The sequence below is a fragment of the Delphinapterus leucas genome, chromosome 7, assembly GCF_059928025.1.
Source record: "Delphinapterus leucas isolate spDelLeu-1000000601 "Yukka" chromosome 7, BTC_Dleu_Yukka2, whole genome shotgun sequence".
Lineage (NCBI taxonomy): Eukaryota > Metazoa > Chordata > Mammalia > Artiodactyla > Monodontidae > Delphinapterus > Delphinapterus leucas.
This window is the reverse complement of record NC_143135.1, coordinates 96,629,175-96,649,835: the sequence shown is the minus strand read 5'-3', so window position 1 is coordinate 96,649,835 and position 20,661 is coordinate 96,629,175. Positions and strand designations below refer to the sequence as shown.

Sequence of the window (20,661 nt, the reverse complement as noted above, 5' to 3'; positions counted from 1 at the left end):
AGGGTGACGTGAAGACTCAGTCAGAAGGCTTTGCTGAACAGAGTAGACATCAGAGCTTTGGTGGAGACATCAGATTCAAATCTTTTCATAGATTCTAGAATCAGTTCGGAGATTGTGGCTAAGTTCAGAGTCAAAACCTTCTCACCCCTCTGGTGGTTTGGCACCAGGCAAATGGCTGTGCCCAGAATGAGCTGGAGATGAGCTGGAGAATAACGGCAAGAGGTCCTTTTTTTCTGCGGTACGCGGGACTCTCACTGTTGTGGCCTCTCCGGTCGCGAAGCACAGGCTCCGGACGCGCAGGCTCAGCGGCCATGGCTCACGGGCCCAGCCGCTCTGCGGCATGTGGGATCTTCCCGGACCGGGACATGAACCCGTGGCCCCTGCATCAGCAGGCAGACTCTCAACCAGTGCGCCACCAGGGAAGCCCAAGAGGTCCTTTCTGAAAGACCACCGTCGCAGTGAAGCCATCTGACATATTTGGAATGAGAGGAGAAGGGCACAGGCAAGGAAGGTAAAAATGGTCAACTCCTAGGCGGGCTGTGCGTTTCAAGAGCACTAGGGAGCCAGCACACGGTTCGGTCGCAGTTTGGATCTCCAGAGGCCCTTGCTCCTGAACAAGGCAAGAGTTTGGGTTCATTGATAGTGGAGATTCTCTTCTACTGTCCTGAAAGTAATCTGTCCATACAGAGAAGGCGTGACTCCCTTCCTTCCAGTGGGGAATACAGGGCCAGGTGGCATAGGAGAAACTTTTTTGGTCTCAGTGGAGGTAGGTGGGATGATTCCATCGGTACCAAGATCTAGAAGGAAGGAAGAAACAAGTCAGTTGGACAGCTTCTAATGAGGAGGGAAGATGGGAATGAGCAGTGAGTGTTAGCGGGTAGGTATGGGGTGGGGGGTAATGAAAATGTTCTGGAATCAGATCGTGGTGACAATTGCACAAACTTGTGAATAAACTAAAAAGCAGTGACTTGTACACTTTAAAATGGTAAATTTTATGGAAAGTGAATTATATCTCAAGACAATTCTTTAAAATGTACATTATATGTTTTTCTCTCTCTCTCTTTTTTTTTTTTTTTTTGGTGGAGACAGCTGAGGAGCTCCAACCTTTAGGGCTGTGCAACAATTGGCCCATAAGAGGTGGCTGCCTTGCTGAACAGTCTGGGTGTGGACAAGCGGGTTCACTTCTTCCGACAAGCTCAGGTCTTCAACCAATCGCCTAACTTGCAAATCTCTGTTTTGTTCTGAATCGGGGAAGGATCTCTCGAGGCATCCGCTGAGAACGCTTCTTAGAGTAGATTCTTTCCTTCATTAATCAAAGCTTGAGAGGCTGCTTTTCCCGCTGCATCCCGGGTGGGAGCATGAGGTTACGGGGTAGCACCCTCCTGCTCTCACAGTGTCAGCCACGCTGGAAGCTCAGGCTCGGGGCAGAACACCCCAGAGCGGAGGCGCTGGCCTGGAGGGTAACTCTCCTCAGCCCAGTGAAGGACCTGGCCCTTTCTGATAGGAGGGTTTGGAAATTTCCACCCTCCCAGTGAGGAGGGAAATGTTGGCTTTGTTGACATCAGCTCCTTGCCAGGACTGCTCTCTGGCTAAGGCTTCTCTTTTAAATCCCACTCCCTAGGGAGAGAGCCCAGTCTGGCGCTCCACCCTGCCCCCTCCCTGCCCCCCCATTCCCCTTGTCCAGCCCCGTGACAAGCTTTCCTTCCCAAGGTGTTGACCCAGACGCAGCTTCTCACATGTCCCTCGGCCCCGCTGAGGTATCTCTGGGCTCGCCCCTCTGCCTCACCCTGAAGAGTTAAAACTGGTGGAGGAGTTCACAGCCGCTTTGGAGTTATTTTGAGATGCAGTAGGGCTGCTGGCGTGGAGTCCTGGGCCAGGAGACGAAGGCCTGCTGTTGTTCCCAGAGGGGCAGGATGACGTTACTGAGAACAAGGAGAGGCAAAAACAAGGGGGAAACAATGAGGCTGGGTCTGGGGACCTCGTGACATTCAGACACGTATCCTCCAAGGGGGCTCACCCTGTCCCTACCCGCCACCCATCTGCCCAACTCCTACCATGTTAGCATCGACACCCGGCCCCAAAGAGGCCCTCCTCATACACGCTCTCCTCGGCCCGGGCCCTGGAGAGCGGCGTGGCTGGTTCTGCGAGTCCCAGACTAGCCGAACGCAGGAGATACAGATGCCAAAATCATCCTACTCCAGGACACGCCCTGGGCTGGGCATACGCAGCCCCGGACCACGGGGCAGGATGAGCAAAAGAACCAGAAGCCTTGGAAAGGAAGAGAGGAGGAAAGAAAGCAAAGTGCTCGGGGAGGAAAAGAGAAGCTGAGAGCACAGGTAAAGACGGCCAGCCTCTCTGATGTTGCCATCTCCAGAGGGTTCGTGGTCTTCCAGAAAGAACACAACCAGGAGTGAGGAGTCCTGGTCCATTCACTAAGCAGCTCTGTGGCCTGTGGCAACCTGTTTCACGTCCCTGCATCCCCTGCGTCCCCTTTTCGACCTCTGTAATATGGCAGATTTGGATTAAGCTGTATTTGAGTTTCCCAAACAGCATTCCGTGGAGAAGGTGACATATATTTCACCCTCCAAGCTAAGATGCTTTGAAGGGTCGAAGGCACTGCTATTGATAATTATGTCAGGACAAGGGACTGTCATATGGTCATCCTCTCTAGCTCTTTGAAATGCTTTGGAATACTCTTTGAAAAATAGAGTTCTGTAGAAAATTGGTTTGGAAAACCCTGCCTTCCATACAGCTCATTTGTATGGAGAAACTGCGACAATTAAAACAAAAACAAACACTTGTTCAAACTTTGCCTACCCAGCATTTCCCAAACTTACTTGATCACAGAAGCCTTTTCTTCCTAGCACAGATTTTAACATCTTTTGAAATACGTTTTGGGAATGCTGACTTAGGTAGGTACCTCTCAGTTCTAGTATCCCATTATTTAAAAGAATTCTGGTACTATTCAGAAACCTCATTTTTAGAGCTCACCTGTTCCAGGCATGGTGCTGTGGACAGGAGGGACAGAGAGGGGCCCCAGAGACCCAGAGGGAGACACCTGAAAGGCAACAGAAGCTTATAAATGTCCACTTCTGCTTCCTTCTCCCACCTCTGGCACTTCTCCCAGGATGCTGGGCCCCAGACTCTGCAGAGACAGGGCTCAGCTCCCTGGATGATTTCCTAGTCCCAAACCTGCACTCTGTGCCTTGTTTCACAGGAAGGTCTCTGGACCGCGCACAGCACCCAGCTCTGGCTCTGCCCTGCTCCCACGTCTCCCTGCTGCTGACACCAGGCCCTGCCCTCCCTGCTGCGTGTCCCCTGGCAAGGTCTCTTGGGCACTGCCAGGCTGAAGCTGCCCTGCTCAAGTGCTCCGGTGATGAGAGGAACATGCCTCCCGGACCCTGCTGTGGCTGACACTGCTGGATGGCTGCCTATTTTCCAGTCCCTTCTTCTTCCTTTTTAAAAAAGTATTTATTTATTTTATTTATTATTTATCTATTTCGGCTGCACTGGGTCTTAGTTGCGGACTTCTTAGTTGCAGCGTGTGTGTGGGATCTAGTTCCCCGACCAGGGATCGAACCCTGGGGCCCCTGCATCGGGAGTGTGGAGTCTTATCCTCTGGAGGACCAGGGAAGTCCCTCTTCTTCTTTCTTAAAAGACCCTTGCACTTGCTCAGGGCAGCAGAGCACCCAGCCCTAACCACCCTGTTTCAGGCTTCCCATCTTGATGCATGAGTAGACCATCCACTCTCCCGAGGTAACTGGACGAGATGAACTGCGGTCTCTGAAGCCTTTCATCTTGCCCTGGATACTTCACAGCATCATCAACTCTGAGTTTGGAAGGGACCTAAGATGATTTGGCTTAACCTCCCACACAGTTCAGGAATCCCCTCCCTCAGTATTACTATCCTAGCACAACCTGGAACAAGATATAATAAAAAGAATAGACATTGTGGCCCAACAGATCTGGGGGTGAGCCCTGGCTCCACCACTGTCTGTGTGATGTGGGCAAGTTACTTAACCCCACTGAGATTTGGTTTGCTCATCCGTAAAAGAGCAGTAATACCTCCCTCATATTTTCTTTTAATTAAGATTTAATGAGATAATGTCCGTAAAGCTTCCAACTCAATGCCTGGCAAACAGCGCACGGCTGTTAGCTCCCTTCCTTCCAGCAGGAAGCTGTCAACTGTTGTGTGTTTCCAGCTAGAAACTGTTATTTCTTCATTTGAGCTGAACCCTGCATACTTTTCCTCCCCCTTATTCTTCTCATGCTGACCTGGGACGCTCAGATCAACCTTTACAAAGGACCTTGCAAGGAAGTTCTGCTCAGGGAGCTGGGATTGGCGATCCTCCCCTCCCCAGTTTGGAACATCCCATCCCGACAGGATGCAGCATGTACTCATTTCCTAATTAATCAGCAAGGGTTCTGCTGCTTTCGTTTACCTGCCCTTTTACAAGGAGCGTCCTCAGTCGGCTGGGGCCCACCAAGGGTGGAGACAGGTGTGGAGCAGCGTGGTAAGAGGTAAGAGATGTTATTGATAATCTCCCTCTCTCTTCTCCTCCGCCCCTCCCTGCTGCCACAGCCCCAGACATTTGTTGTTGTTTTTAAATAAATAATTATTTAGTCACTGCGACCAGCTTCTTCTGCTTCCTTCCGGAGACAGACTATACATATGCAAGCAGACATAGATATGGTTCCTTTAATATTTTGTATATAAATGGAAGCGTGCTGCGCACACTGGTCTGAATAATTTTGCCTTTTTCTTTTCCTTCCTTCTCTGTCTGTCTCATTCTTTTTTTCCCCCTTAACTGTGTATCTTAGAGATCATTTCACATCAGAAGCAGAAGGAACTATGTCTTAGTCCCACGGACAGTGTCCCAATGAGACCTGAGGAGAAGACAGGATTAGAACGCTTTCTCTAGTCTTCCTTCAGGATGCCACAAGTATTAATGTGATTATTTATTTAACATCTTTCTCCCCCACTAGGCTGGGGAATTCATGAGGGCAGGATGATGCCTGCGTGGTCCCCTGCTGTGTCCTCAGTGTCTACTGCAGTGCCTGGAACTTTGCAGGTGTTAAGTAAATATGTGTTGAATGCACGATGAGAACCCATGACACTCCTTTACGGCACCTCCATGCCTCCCACCACTTTCCTCCACATTGGTGTCCCAGGCTGGGATTGAACCAAAGTGATAACTGCCTCCCATCTATTCTAAACAAAGCCCCGTCTTTAAAGATTCTGATTCTCTTATGACATGGTTCAGGTTCCTTAACATGGTCTACAACGTCCTACATGATTTAGCCCCCGCCTACCACTCCAGCTTCCTCTTCCACACACTCTCTCTCACTCCTCGGGTTCCATTCCAACCTTCTTTGCTTCCTCTCCCCACCCACCCCAGCCTCAGAACCTTTGTACACAGTTTCCTCTGCATAGAATGTTCTTCCCGACACTACCTCCACCCTTCCGTCCTGTCTCCCACCGCAACTCAGACCTTTTCCCCATTCAAGTCTACTCTTTCTTCTGCTGTCAATTTGAGCATCATTCCTCGAGAAGCCCCTGACATCTGAACTAGGTTAGGTCCCTCAGATACCCACACATCTTATCTGGAGGCTTCATCACAAATTGCATTTGTTTAATGTCTGTTTTCCTTGCTAGACTCTCAGCAGAGATCACCAATAAGTATCCTGTGTACCACCATATCCCAGTGCCAAACAGATGGTGGGTGCTCAGTAAGTATTTAAGACAGGAATGGTGAATGAATATCACATTGTCCCCAACCTAAAACTGTCAGCGGTTCTTCATATCTTTGAGAGTAATTTAGCATCCACAACCCACCATGATCTAGCTCTCATCAACCTCTCTATCTTAGTCCTAAACCCTTAGCTCCAGCCAGACCAAAAGGCTTGTGATTCCCCAAATGCATCATGTTGTTTTATAATTCCATGCCTCTCACACACTGTTCTTTCTGCCAGCTATGCTGTTCTTTTTGCTAACTCCTAATCTGTTTCTGTTCTCCAAACAAATCAGGGGGTTAGCCCTCCCACACCCCATTCTGATTTGGGGGTCTTTTATCTGTGTTCCCAAAGCACTCTTGCAGGGCTCTTCGCATCTGCATCACCCCTCCATATACTTCATTGCATTTTTTTTGCATTTTCTGGTTCCTCCTTCTCGGTTTCTTTCCTTGGTGCTCTCCCTTTGCCCATCCCTCAAAAGCTAGTGTTCCCCAGGGTTGAAACCTCAACTTTCCTCTTTGCTTCCTCTGTACAAACTCCACAGGTGAGCTCCTCCTTACCCAGGATTCCAACTACCACCTGTGTGCTTATGACTCCCAGCCCATTTCTCTACCTTAGCCTTTCCTCCTGAGCCCCAGACCCATTATTCCAAGTGCCCGGGACATTCCCACTTGGGTGTCCCACAGGCCTCTCTGTATATCATAATGATGTAAAGAATTGAAATCATCATTTTTTCCTGCTCCTAAGCCAGCTCCTCCCCCTGTGTTTAATTGTTCCGTCTACAGCACCAGCTTCTACCCAATCAGCCCAGCCTGAATGCTGAGAGTCATCCCAGAGTATTCTCTTTCCTTTATGGCTCTCCCTGCCCCACCCAGTTTTCAATTTATTAACCAAGACCTAATAATTCTACCTTCTAATTATCTCCTGAATCTCTCCCATCCCCTTCATTCTTACCAAATGGGTTTGCTTCAGCCCTTATAATGTCACTGCTGGATAACTGCAGTCACATCTAACTGGTCTCTCTGAAACCAAATATGATGCCTCTCAAACCACCCTTTATAACTACAGTCAAAGTGATCGTTCTAAAAAGCAATCAGATCACACTAATGCCCTACTTCACGTCCTTCAGCAACTCCCCAGGGCTTCAAGTTCCTTAGCCTCGCTCATAGCCCCTTGTGTCTGGCCCTTGCTGATCTATCCAGCCTCATCTTTCAGCATTCCTCCGCGTGGAAGCACCGGCCATCCCGTGCATGTGCTCTCTTCTCCCTCCTCCACACCACTGGTCTCACACTACCCCCGGGGGAATTCCGCCCCTCACTTATTTGCCTCTTCACTCCTCCTTGTCTTTTTAGAGTCAGCTCAGGTATTAATTATCTCCTTGGGGAAGCCTTCCCTAACCACCAGCTCCCAAGACTTTGTTAGCTGCTACTCCTAAGTTCTCCAAGAGAAATCATCGTGTCGTTTATCATTTGTTTATTTGTCTGTCTCCTCTGCTAGGCAGTGAGGTCCTCTGGGACAGGGAACAAATATTACTTCTTTGTGCATCCCCAGCACTCAGCACAAGGACCAAAACATAGTAGATGGTCTATAAATGTTTGGTGAAAGAATAAACAATAGTATAGTTTTATGAAGTCGCTATGTCCCACCCAGAACGAGGCTGAATTTCACCCATCCTTGAGTACTAAAAGACATAGGACAACACCATTATCCCTAATTCCCTTAACCTTCAACCATCACCATCCCTAGGGTTGAAGAAGAACCTTCCCCCTCCCCCCGACACCCTCCAGGCACCATCTCTCTCCTAGATGGAGAAGACATTGCGTATCCTCCAAACTTCCCATTCTGCCTGAACTTCAACTTATTGCCAGCCCTGACTTCTCCCCTTGAACCCCAGAATCACAGATATAACTGTCTGCATGACCCTTCCTCTTGGATGCCTAGGAGGTAAGTCTAACTTAATAGGACCAGCTCTGAATACTTAGTCTTTTTTCCCCCTCAAACCTGTTCCTCCTGCAGTCTTCATCATCTCCGAAAATGGCAGCACCTTCCAACCAGCTGCTCATCCTGGCCTCATTTCTCACACTCCATATCTGAGCTAACAGCTCATCTTGTTAGCTCATGGTTGAAATACATTCAGAATCCGGCCACGTCTCCTCACCACCATGATCTCCGCCCTAACCCAAGCCTCCACCACTCTCAGCCTGATGGTTGTAATTCTCAGGCTGGTATCCTGCCTCTACACAAATCAATCTCCACATAGCAGCCCATGTCAGCTCTCCAGTGTCTTCTTTTTTCACTCAAGCTAGGAGCTAAGGTCCTTTCGATGGCCTCCGAGACCGCGGTGAATGGCTTCCTGTTACTTCCCCGTTACTTCTCGGACTTCACCTCCCATTTCTCACCTCCTTCCTCACCCTGCCCTGGCGACATTGGCTTCCTTGCTGTTCCTCAAACATGTCAGGTCTTCTCATTTTCTGGTTTCTCTACCTTGGAACACTCTATCCCTCAGATATTTCGTTCCCTTTCAATACTTAGATCCCTGCTCAAATGTCACCCTATCAGAGAGGTCTTTTCTTACCCCTCTACTATAAAAGCATCTCCCCGTAATCACTTTCCATCTCCTTATCCTTCTTTATTCTTCTTTATATTATATATATTTTTGAATACAGCCTCTCTTTGTTTATATATTTATTCCTTGCTCCCCAACCCCCATCTTCTTTAGGACGGGGAGGACTCTTTGCCCTCCAGGCTTCATCTCCCCCAGTGCTTGGCAGGCAGCTTGGCTCCTGGCCACTCACCAGCCGGGAACTGTACATGGGTGATTTGATGGGTGTGGCCACAGGGCAGTTGATTCGCTTCTCCTTTTGGCGGCGGTTGCAGAACCAGACCCTCACCACCTCCTTCTCCATGGACAACTGCTCTGCAATCATGGAGATCTCCTCTGAGCTGGGTTTGGGGTTCTACAGAAACCAAAGGGATAGAGTAGTCAGGAGGAGAAGGGAATAGGATCAAGAATTGTGCGTGGGGAACAGATGTTCCGAAGAAGCAGGATAGAACAATAGATGGAGCAAAAGCTTTAGAATTGGACCTACGATGGAATAGTGGCTTGAGCACTTACTCTGTGGCCTTAGGAAACTTTCTGAACCTCTCTGAGCGTCTTATCATCTATGAAATGAGAGAAATAATGCCTCCCGTATAGGATGATTATGAAGATTAAATGAGAAAATGTGTATAAACTGCCAAGCACAGGGCCTGACACAGGGTGGAGGCTCTTCTCTCGCTCCTTCTTCAGAAGTTCTGAAAAGAGGAGCCCACTGATGAGTTAGGTAGGGCAGGCAGAATCCCCAGAACACACGCTCCCTTCTGTTCTTTCCTCAGAATCTGATACCCTTCTCTTGCGTCATTTCTTGCTGCCTACCTCAAAATAGGAAATGATAAAGTTAAAACATGAGGACCCATCAAGACTATAAAGGAGACATGTGTGTATATAAATAAATAAATACACACACACACACACACACACACACACACACACACACATTCCAATACACATCCATCACTCCTTTGTTCTGACCCCTCCCACCCCCACCCAGTCTTTGATCTTAGCTCCCTTCTCTCCCTTCTGCACCCTCCCTTACTCTTGCTGCTCTCAGAAACTTAATCAGAAGGAAAAGCCAGGTCTTGTCATCCTGCCAGCAGGATGCAGCCATCAAGTCCTGAGTCATATGTGCTGGAGCGTCTGCTGGAGAGACAGGAGTCCTGGAGGTCTGGGGCCTGCAAGGTGGAACTAGGCCACAGGCGAGCCCTTTAGGGACCGTGTGGTGTGGATGGAAGCTCTGGAGGCTGGTACCTAAGGCATCCTGATTAGAGGCTGTTTAGACCACACCTGTTTATCCCTCTTCTCTTCCCCAGCCCCCCCCGGGGCACATAACTGGTATTATTAGTGTCCACATATTGGCTCAAGAATATACTTTTGCTGCAAGTTCAAAAAGGTGTCTACGTAATATGACTACAAATCTTTAAATATACATAGAAGAGAGAAATAGAAGGACGTGCATTTAGATGGCATTTGGTGGTGGATTTTTTTCCTGCCTCCCTGCACTTTCCAAATTGTTTACAATGAGCATTTATTATATATATAATTTGAAAAATACAGAACAATGCAAAGAAAATAAAGAATTTATATACAATGCCCTTGTTTTGCTCCCTTTATCTCAACTGGATACAGAGATACACTCTCCTCTGGGATTCTATACCCCTGTCTTTAAATCTCCCGGCTCGAGGGACAATGGGCACCAAACAGAGGTCAGGGCGAGAAGGGTCAGTGGGGGAGGAAGTTTCTGGAACCCAGCCTCTCATTCAAACACCGGGGCACCCGGAAAGGGAGCGTGTCTCTGCGTCCCGACCCTTTCCCAAGGCAGGTGTATGGGGGCTCAGGTGTGGCGCCGGGGAGCTTGTGTGCGTCTGCTCAACCCCTGTGCAAGTCGGCCCACCCGTCGCCACCCAAAGGGCCCGCTCACATCTTGAAATCTCTTCTCCAGAGTCAGGCGGATGCTGGTCTCGATGCTGGTCCGCTTCTTCCTCTTCCTCCCGAACACTTCACTGAGGGTGGGGTAAGAGCTGGGGGTGCTCACGGAGGGGTCTGATGGAGAGGATTCTGTGGGGAGGGGAGAGCAGAGGAGGCTCAGGGAAGGGAAAGCAGCTGGTTCAGGCTCTGGCTCGATGGACTTGGGGTCCAATGACCCTTACCGGCAGGTTCTGCAGCCCCCTCCCCGACACAGGGGAACCAGACAGACCAAGAATCCTGCTTCCCCTCATTGCTCTGGGCAAAAGGTCCTCTATGCCTCTCACTGCCGTGCCTCCAGCGTTTGCGGTCATGGTTCGGGGACATCCAGACATCAGCGGCGCGTGTGGGTGTGAGTGGGGGCAGGCAGAGCGCCTACGAGTGGCGCCCATGAGCCTGTCTTTTACAAGTAGGCCTGGATGCGACTCCCGAGGAAAATGAGGACTGGTGTTTTGAGCTAAAGGCAGTGGCACTTGGTGGTGGAATGTTGGTGTGGAAGCCACTTCCTTTTCAGTGTGAGTGTTGGGGTTGAGGCTGTATGAGGGGTCGGCGGGGATGTCCCTTAGGAAGGATTCAGGCGCAGCCAGGGAATCGCACAAGAAATGATCCGCAAGATCCCTTCCCGAAGATAAGACCTTCTGATCACCTCTTTCACTTTGGCGCTCCAGCAAAAACCGCTGAAGGATCAGCCTTCCACGGGTGGGGGTGGGGCGGGGTGGGCTGGGGAGCTTCCTCACCCCCTCCCTTGTTTCCACGTGGAGCAACTTCCGAGAGGGTCACACCCTTGGCTGCCCATTCCCCGCTTTCCTCTCTCTCCATAGTAACCACCGACCCCCATTAACTACAGACGAGAGCCCAGCCCTGACACTGGCTCTGCTCCTAGACCAGTGGTTCTCGACCTGGGTTGAGATTCTGTACCACCCTCACTCCCCCAGGGGACATTCGGCAGTACCTGGAGACATTTTTACACCTGTCAACGGGGGCGGGTGCTCCTGGCGTCTAGTGGGTAGAGACCAGGGATGCTGCAGAATAGCCTACGATTCATAGGACCGCCTCCGCCACAGGTCAATATCTGGCCCAGGCTGCTGCTAGTGCCTTGGTTGAGAAACCCTGTCCCATGCTATGCCATGACACCAAACTCTTCCATTCATTATTGCAAACGTTTTGCCCTTGGCTTACAACCCGGACCTCCTGGCCCCCCACGCCTGACTGAATCCTCCTGCAAGCCCTACTCTTGCTGTAAGCCTTTCCCAACCAGTCTAGCTTGGAGTAACTCCCTGCCCTCTGAAAACCTACTCAAGAATTCGCCAGGTGAAGAGCTTGCGTTGTGCCTACTGCCTCCTCCTCCCAGCCATGAGACCCTAGAGAACCTACTTCCCTAACCCCCTGACCTAGACCTAGTCCAGACAGCATTCTGGGTAAGTGTGTTTGCTCTGCAGACCCGAGCTTTGTCTCTGGCGAGCTGTCCTACCGTCTAGGCTGGGTGTGTCTCGGGTAGGGAATAAAATGGGGCAAGTCTTCGTGGCCACAGACCTAAAGCTATGTCTTCCATGCGCTTTATCAGTAGTGAAGCTGACATTTTCGTCTCTACTTGGCTGTCTCCTGTGTCTTATTTCTCAATTGGTTCCAGACTCAGGAGGAGAGGAAAGGGTGCTATGTATTGACTGCCAAAAGCCCCAACACAGAGGACTTCCCCGGTGGTCCAGTGGGTAAGACTCCACGCTCCCAGTGCACGGGGCCCGGGTTCCATCCCTGGTCGGGGAACTAGATCCCGCATGCATGCCACGACTAATAGTCTGCGTGCTGCAAGGAAGAAGCTCGCATGCCGCAAATAAGCGTCCATGTTGCAACTAAAAAAATATATCCTGCACGCTGCAACTAAGACCCAGCGCAGCCAAAAATAAATAAATAATAATTTTAAAATGTTGTTAAAAAAAAAAAAAGAAAGGAAGAAAGAAAGCCCCAACACGGACCAGTCACCATCCCCTTCCCTGCAGACCTTCTAAGGCTCCATCCATCCTCGTGTCCCTGAGGCCTACCTGCATCATTCAGCCACTTCTCCAGCAGCGGCTTGAGCTTGCACATGTTCTTGAAGCTCAGATTTAGAGCTTCAAATCTGGAGATGGTAGTCTGGCTGAAGTCGTTGCCATACAGCTTTCCCATCGCCAGACCCACGTCTCCCTGCGCGTGGGGATGGAGAGGGAAGAACTTTGAGAGGTAGGCCCCTTCTCTCCTTTGTCCACATCCCTCACCATCCTAGCGCCTATCCACACCCAGCGAACCTTTGCTCACCCTGGCTCCCTTCCAGTTTCTACCCTCTAAGATGGAGACTTGGTTATTTCTCTCCCTAGACTCTGAGTGCGCTGTGCCCTCGTGCCTAGCTCCTCGCCTGGCTCTCATTCCTCTCCCCTCCACCAGTGGAGTTCCCATTTTCCCTACCAACGGCCACTGTGCCCCATTCTCAGGGGACACAGGAACACGGTGGGTTTGCCCCAAACGCAATGAGCTCTTAAAACCTCCACTGGGGAACCCCAGTCTCTGCTCACTCGACCCAAGTTCTTCCACCTCCTTGCCCCAAACCGAACCTGTGTGAAGCCCAGCTTAATGCGCCTCTGCTTGAAGGTCTTGGCAAACTTCTCCAGCTCCTCCAGGTCACTGGGCTCGTCAGCTCCTCCAGAGCTGGGGAGATGCTTGGGGACTGGGAGATGCTGGGATGCTTCCAGCTGCGGTTCTAAAGAGGATCCTGGCACCCCAGGGCACCCAACTGCCTAAGAGCAGACACACACCAAGCCAACGCACAAACAGTCAACAGATCAAACGCATTTCCTGATATTTTGTACGAATAGGCCCACTTAGAGGATGACAGATTGGATTCCTATGATTTCGGTGGTGTGCAAGTGGAAATTGGAGTCTCCATGAAGGGACTGGCAAATAGCTGCAGTAGCTGGGGTAGAAACAGTAGGAGTGCGGGACAGGGAGGTGGCCTTTCCGGGTTTTAGTCTATGACTCACTATTTGAGTCTGAGCAGGTAACTTCCTCCTTTCAGTTTTCTACCATAAAAGGAGCTAGCAGACTCGTTTACAAAGATCCCTGAAACAGATCTCAGAACGGGACAAGGAAAAGGTTGTTTGCCTTGCCTGTTCTTTTCCACAAAGCAAAGTAACTGAGGTGTTCAACAGGCATTAACTGAAGATAACAGAGGGCATCTGAAATTCACTGCATTAATGGAATTTCCACAAAATTCCAAACTCTTGTGACCGCCATTTTATTTTCTAAACAATCTTCTTCTTTCCGGACAGTATTTTGTTTTTTGTTTTTTTTAATCAAAGGTATTCCAGCGCTGTCTAAGTGCACCTTGATCTCATTTGTGATTGTCAGGAGATATCCTTTCTTTAGTTTATTTTCATAGGAGAACAGACCCTTATACCTAGAATCCATGTTGTGCCCATTTGGGGTCAGGAATAAATCCAACCCGTCCACAGAGAAGAAGCAGAAACCCATCAGGCTTGGGGTCCTAACGGGCTTGTGTCCAGGGCAGGGGCTGCTACCGATGTGGATGGCGTGGCCTAAGTCCACCCTCTTCTCACTCCTTTCCAGTTTACTCTTTTCCGAGACTGGGGTTAACTTTACTCCTTTCTTCCAAGATATTCAGGCTTCCCATTCAGACGGGCAGCCTTGTGATGACCAGAGAGAAGCTAAGGACTCTTTTCCCCCGAGGGAGGGTCTTTTAGAGCAGAATGATTTGAAATCATTAAGCTTTGATCCTGTTCCGTGGGAGAGAAGGTGGCGTGGACCAGACCCTCAGGACAAGGCCTCGGTCCTCTCTCAGCCTTCCTTTTCATGAACTCATTTGTTCTTTCATCCCACAAACATGTCTTGAGCTCTCTGCTAGACCTTCCCCCTACTCCCTTCACATCCGATCAGCGGCCGAATTGCACTGAGTCAACTCCCCAACATCCCCTGTCAGCCCCTCCTCTCTACCCTTATTGCCACCACCCAAAGCCAGTCCCTTTGCTGCTGCTCCAGGATGATCTTAATAACCTTCCAAACAGTCTCTCTGCTTCTGGTCTCGCCCGGCTCTCGTGTTATAAGACACGAGAGGTGATCTTGAACCCTCTCTCAGATCTCTTCCAGATCTAAGTCTGTGATGATGCGATTCGGAGACCAGTCAGAAGGTCCAAGAGCTCAGGACTCTTGGGGTTCCCATTTCTATTAGCCACTAGGGGGCACCCACCCCCTTCCAGGGGCCTCCACTGGACTCTAGCCCTGTAAAGCCAGGGCCCTGAGTGATCCACGGGGATCTTAGCCCCGAGAAGGGACATTAGGGTCTCTGCAGTCATTCCCAACTATTCCACACGTCCATCTCTGCAGAGGCGCCTCATGCAGCAGTGCAGGCATTAACTGCACCGGGTCACCCAGATAAGGGGAGGAGTGGCAGCTCCAGTGTAGCTCCTGTTGCCCTCGCCAAGCCACACTCCCTGGCGTGAGGCCGCGTCTGGCCAGAGGAAGAGGTGCCTTTTTTCTCCCTGGAAAACAGGTGCTGTGTGGCACCACGGCAGCTCTGCAAAGGGCCCTCTCGCAGGCCTCCGTCCTCCTGACCCATGCTTTGTCCTCTCCAGGAAGCAGTCTAGAAGAGCAGTTCTTAAGAGAGGCCCAGAGATGAGAGGCCCTGGCTTGGTGTTCTCAGGACATCAGGTCTCTGGGCTTCTGGTCTCCCCCTTGGCGCTTGAGAGCACCTGGGCAGGGCTGGCAGTCACCTTGGCGTCGCTGGAAAGTTGGCTGATCCCAGGTTCTCAGAGGAGAGATGCCAGGGCCTGACTGGGGCGGGAGTGGAATGCCTGCACACAGAGCAGGCTAGCCCGGGAGCTGAAATCTCTGGCTTCTAATTCTGGCTCCACCAGCGATACCGGGTCCCTCATTTCCTCTGGCTGTGGCTTGAATTTGCCCCCGTGCCGACTGGGATAGTCCCTCGCGATTCCCTCTTCCCAGAGGGGTAAGTGTACCGTAAAGTGGGTGGGGGAAGCCTAGGAGCTTAACTCTGTCAGGAGCTGGGACAGGAAGAACGTGGGTGTTTACCTGGGACGCCAGGCCAAGCCCCGTCTGTGGGAGGAGGAGAGAGCTTTGCTGCTGTGGAAAGGAGAGAAGATTTGACTGCAGACCTAGGTGAAAGGGGAGGAACAAAGGAGCAAACGAATCAAATCCAGGCCAGCTGAAAAGACATGCTCTACAGCTTTGGAACCATGATAACTGTCCCCGCCCCACTACCTAATCATGTCCATCCACCCCGCCTCCAGCCTTGTGGAGAGGCCCCCATGGGCACTGTCAGGATTGCCACACACAGGTGGAGGCGAATCAGACACAGGGATACACAGATGTAAACAGCAGTCCCCAAACCAGTCCTTCTGCCTGCCCGCCTGCCTGGAGTGGTGGAAAGGCTGAGGAGGGTCAAGGCAACCTGCTCTGGGATTTGAGAACCAGGCCTGGAGAAACCCAAGGGGGAAGGAGAAGTGGGGATGACTACTAAGAATTCAAGCTGGAGCTGAGGGTTTCCGTTTTGCCTGCAGAAGCACCTGGGATGGCTACAAAGGCCTAGCCTGATCTGCAAAGATGCCGGATCAAGGGAATGGTGCCATACAGCTCCAAAGGGCAGCAGCCAATTGGCAGAGGCTCTTGGCAGGACCCAGACATTGAACACTTGGGAGGAAAGGCTGAGAGAGGAGGGAAGAGCAGGGGGCAACTCTACCTGGTGGTATGGACTCTACCTGCTCATTGCACGGCCTGAGGATCGCTTTCTCCGGGAAAACTGTCCATGAAGGGCTCTGCCTGGATGGTGGTCGTGACAGTGGCCTCCCTCTAAGAAGAGCCACAGCCAGGGACTCTCACTCTCACCGTGGGAATGGGGCCATCAAATTACCGAAGCACACGATGAGGCAGGCCACCCCAAGCACTCAGCGCACAGCAGAACTCTGGGCTCTCTGTCGTCCCTAAGCTGTTCTGGGTCACTGATGTGTAGATCTACTGATGCTGACCGTTTTGCTCCTCAGTCGAAAACAACCAGGGCTTAATTTTTCGTTATTAAAATACATAGGCAAAAAAGCTCTTGTAAGGAGCCCTGTACTGGGAGTCGGGAGCTTGAGTGCTCATAGTAATCTGACACTGACGTTGCCTTTTGAAATGTACAAAGCCTTCTCGCATGCATTATGTCAAGTAACTCTCAATAACCTTGTGAGGCAGAGTTTTACTATGATTCCAGTTTTAGGGAGGAGAAAATTGAACCTCAGAGAGGTTAGGTAAGTTTCTCAAGGAGACACAGCTAGCAGGGGACTTTTTTTTAACCAGTGAGTTTTTCTGATTCCAAATACTAAACCGTTTCTTTCCCCCTGTGTCATACACTGACCTCATTGGTTATATGCCTGAGCCAGTTTCACAACACCGCCTTTCAAAAAGAAACAGAGTGAACTGTTACCTTCCCTTTCCTATTCCAGGAGTATGACATGTACTGTTTAGCTAAGATAAATGCTCACAGGCTCACGTATGTTCTCATTCATCATCATAAGAACGCTCTGAGATGACTTGGTAACTAAGGATAACTATAACCTGGGCAGGTGCTAAGGACAGAAGGCAGAGTTACGTTTTCTTTGGGCTCTGGGTTTCCAAAGCCTCTCCTCGGGATTTGTGCAATGGAGGGAAGCTTATACTTCATCACTTTCAGCCCTACTTGGTGGAGATGGGAGAGGGAGAGGCAGTACAGTGCAATGCCAAGAACACGGGTTTCCGACAGACTTTTATGGAACTTTCTAGTAGGTCACCGGTGACATAATATGACTACCTACCACACGAGGTTATTTTGAAAGATGTCAGGAAAATCACTCCGCAGAGCTCCTGGCATATCATGCTCAAGAAATGTTAGCTATTATTGTGCATATTCTAATCTGTTTGTTCTTGGCCAAGGAGAAGTTGTCTGTGAGTAACTTCCCTGCCAAAGAAAACCTGAAAACGCTCTCCACAGCCTGTGGGCGGCACTGCCGCTCTACCCAAATGGAATTCCAGCTTCCCAAGGGTGGAAGTCTGAGTCCACGTCCACAACCTGGGGAGATTTCCAAGGATCCGGGACTTATCTGGACTGTGATTCCCAAGGAGCTCCTCCTTCCTTGTTCTGCCCCAGCTCCTGCCACCCTTGCGCCTTCGGTCTCAACTGGCCATGAAATTGAGGATGATGGGAAGGGGAAGCAGAAAAGGAGACTCAACCTGGAGGGCCACACCAGGTCGCTTCCTCGGGCCCTGAGGTGGACAAGCCGCTCTTAATACTAGAGGGTGAGCCAGTCAGCCACGCCCCACACTTGGGTCCCAGCAGGCAGAAGCAGATCCTTAGCACACTCATCTATGTAGAAGCCCCCAGGGTTTCTCACCTTGCTGCCCAGGCTGGGTCTGAGATAGCAGGAACTGGGAGACAGACTGTAGGTGTCCGGGAACCAGCACAAGCTGCTGGAGCGGGTGGAGGGAAGCCATGTCCTGTGCAGGGAGATACAGGCATCACAGAATTTACAAGCTGCAAGTGTGGGCTCCATCTGCCCGCCGCCCATCTGTCCTGTGGGTCTCCATAGGGACCTTGCCCTATGCCTCTGTATCCCTGTGTCTGACACATAGCAGCTACCCCATTAATGATGGTGTTGTTACACCTCCTGCACTCAGCCAAGCTGTGCCTCGCTTAAACCTTGCCTTGTTATTTAACCTTTTTGTGTATCAGAAAGGTCTCCCAGCTACAGGTAATGCCCCGAGGGCACAGACTGTGGGTATTATCCATCTCTCAGAGGTTTATCCTAGAAATGACATGCAATCCCAATTTTCTAATTTAAAAAAAAAAATCTCACGCCACTTGATATGCTAAAAGCCGCTTTTGTCTTGGCCATTTCCTGGTCCTGAACCTTTCCTGGAGGAAGAGGCACATTATTCGTCCTTAATAAAACCACTTTGATTAAACAGAAAGTCCATTTCCCCTGGGTTCCTCCCAAAAGCCCCCAAAAGGGAAATACTACTTCCCAATACCTGGGGGATCTGGGAGTCCTCTGCGACCTAGACCCCCAGGGTTCTGTGACCCCACAGGACTGAGCTTAGGTCTGTGCACAAAGGAAAGACTTGGTAAACCCCTGCTGAATAAAGAAGTGAAGGAATAAATGCACGCTCTAGTCTTAAATATTTCCAGGGAAGGGTCGGCTCTTTCCTCCCCTGGGAATCCAGATCGAGAAAGGGGCTTGCCGCGTGGACACCCGCCTTCTCAGACATTTGTCGTTACTATTTCAGGTGCCTCTTTATTCCTTCTAGTATGACAAAACCTTGGGGGAGGAGAATGGGCTTACTGGCGACGGAGATGCTCTGTAACCACAGCAGCAGCTGTCATCATGGGGCTCCCCTGAATATGGCTGGCAGACCCCAGCCCCATTGTTAGGGGCTAGCTAACCCCATTGTAGGGGTTAGCTCCATTGTTTTGGCAAGATTGACTCCTTTTTCTTCCCGAGAGGTGGAGACCTCCTTCTTCCCATAACTAGCCAGGCTTCATCTTTCAGAGGATTTTTCTGTAACCCAGCCCCCCTCCCAATGCAGGCCTCCAAGCTTCCCTGCAGGGGATTTTTTTTAGCCCAATCTGCATTCACTGAGAGCCAGATCTAGAGGTGAAGCATTTTGCAGGAGGCTTGACTTAAACTCACTGGCCCTCTGAGAATATCAGGGCTTCCCGACTCGGGCTGCCATTTACCCCAGACATTTGGTTTCCAGGTATCATGGCAGGTCCTTGACTCAGGTGGCATGGCCGATGGGAGAGGGTCTGCTGCAGAGAGTCACTGAGGTCCTCGGTTTTAATCTGTAAGTGGAGGCAGGGGGGAGAGCATCAGTTCTGGGCCTCCCCAGGCAGACAGAAGTAGAAACTTAGAGAAGACCGAGGCAGGAGATAAGTGACAAGCCTGGAGAGTCAAAGAACTAGCTCAGCGTCTACTGGGCTGCAGCTTGACTTTCCTGCCTGTGTGAGCCCTTCGGGCCGGGGCAGCTGGTAAGGGACAGAGGTGAGAGTCTCTCTGGAGTAACCATCCTCGAGATGGGGAATCCACCTGGATTGATCGTTCCCGAACACCACTCCGGGGCATGTGCTGGTACATAGTGCAATATATGCTCTTCCTCACTGAAACGCCAAAAGACGAGGAATTTTTGTAGTGACTTTAGACATTTCTTTTAGATTCCAAGGTGATGTTCTTTTTTCTTGGGGGGTGGTATGTTAGAATTTCTTTTAGGAAATGATGGTGATCCTAAATCGTATTTTAAAAACTCCGCACTTTCACAAATTAAAAAAAAAAATTGGCAACCCTTTACCAATCTCCTTTATATTATGTTTTTTTATTTTCCTGGTCCACGAAATCCCAAAGTCTGGGAGCCAGTTTCCCCTCCGTCCCCCCTTGTTTTCCACACTTGTCTGCCCTCTGCGTGCTGAGCTACCTTTGCAGCTGGCCTCTTCACCCATGTGGCTTAGGTGACAGTCCTTGCCTGTCTCCCTACAGGTGGGGACATGTCTCCTTCACAATCACTGCTGTAGTTGCAGCCTGAGGGGACTGTGGTGGTGTGCAAACCCTCTCCAGCCTCCGCCACCCTTCGGTGGCAGCACCAACCACCCACCTGTGGGCTTTCCAGGTGTCCAAGGGCAGGGCAGGAAGCACTACTTGTGGCCACCCCTCCTCCCACCCCGAGAAAAACTACAGTAAGTCCCCTACATACGAACCTTCAAGTTGCAGACTTTCAGAGATGCGAACATGCATCTGGTTCCAGCAAGGAACCAGAACTGGTGCCATCGACATCAGGCGTGAGTGAAATTGCAGCTTGCCCTCTGTCTCTTATTGCTGACGATCCCTCAGCTCTACCATCTCTCACCTCCTCTCCCTCCTCCATTCAGTAACTCTTCTTGCCTGTTCACTTGATGCCAGCCCCTGTATGCCAGCGGTTGTACTTTACTACTGTCCTTTTCAAGGTACTGTGCTGTAAGATTTAAAATGTTTGCTTTATTTTTTGTTTGTTTGTTATGTATTACTTGTGTGAAAAGTATTATAAACATATTACAGTACAGTACTGTATAGCCGATTGTGTTAGCTGGGCACCTAGGCTCTCTTTGTTGGACTTGTGAACAAATTGGACTTAAGAATACGCTCTCAGAATGGAACTCGTTTGTATGTAGGGGACTTACTGTACCGTCTTGCAGCGTTTCAGGAAGTCCATTGTGGGGATGGGGGCGTTGGGTAGGGAGTATGCAAGTGACTTTGGATTCATATAATATGGCAGGGAGCTTGGGATCTAGACCATACCTTATAAAAGACATTGGGCGACCCTCT

The 20,661-nt window shown here is 50.4% G+C and overlaps 1 protein-coding gene across 6 annotated transcripts in view; it reads right to left on the bottom strand.

Moving 5' to 3' along the window:
- Positions 1 to 328: 328 nt before the first annotated feature.
- POU2F3 (POU class 2 homeobox 3) overlaps positions 329 to 20,661 on the bottom strand; it is a 79,430-nt gene continuing 59,097 nt past the window's right edge. For 3 of the 6 annotated variants that reach the window (XM_022560292.3, XM_089915708.1, XM_089915707.1), the window contains 10 exons: positions 19,047 to 19,151; positions 17,704 to 17,806; positions 15,371 to 15,453; positions 12,880 to 13,062; positions 12,334 to 12,475; positions 10,251 to 10,387; positions 8,529 to 8,690; positions 2,992 to 3,058; positions 1,787 to 1,922; positions 329 to 797 (listed from right to left, as the gene is read on the bottom strand). In XM_022560292.3, the coding sequence (XP_022416000.1) occupies positions 758 to 797; positions 1,787 to 1,922; positions 2,992 to 3,058; positions 8,529 to 8,690; positions 10,251 to 10,387; positions 12,334 to 12,475; positions 12,880 to 13,062; positions 15,371 to 15,453; positions 17,704 to 17,806; positions 19,047 to 19,151 (1,158 nt within the window). In that variant the 3' untranslated portion in view covers positions 329 to 757. Of the gene's footprint in view, positions 798 to 1,736; positions 1,923 to 2,991; positions 3,059 to 8,528; positions 8,691 to 10,250; positions 10,388 to 12,333; positions 12,476 to 12,879; positions 13,063 to 15,370; positions 15,454 to 17,703; positions 17,807 to 19,046; positions 19,152 to 20,057; positions 20,300 to 20,661 lie in introns of those variants that run through there. The other 3 variants (XM_089915706.1, XM_030764537.2, XM_030764540.2) reach the window with 3 other exon arrangements.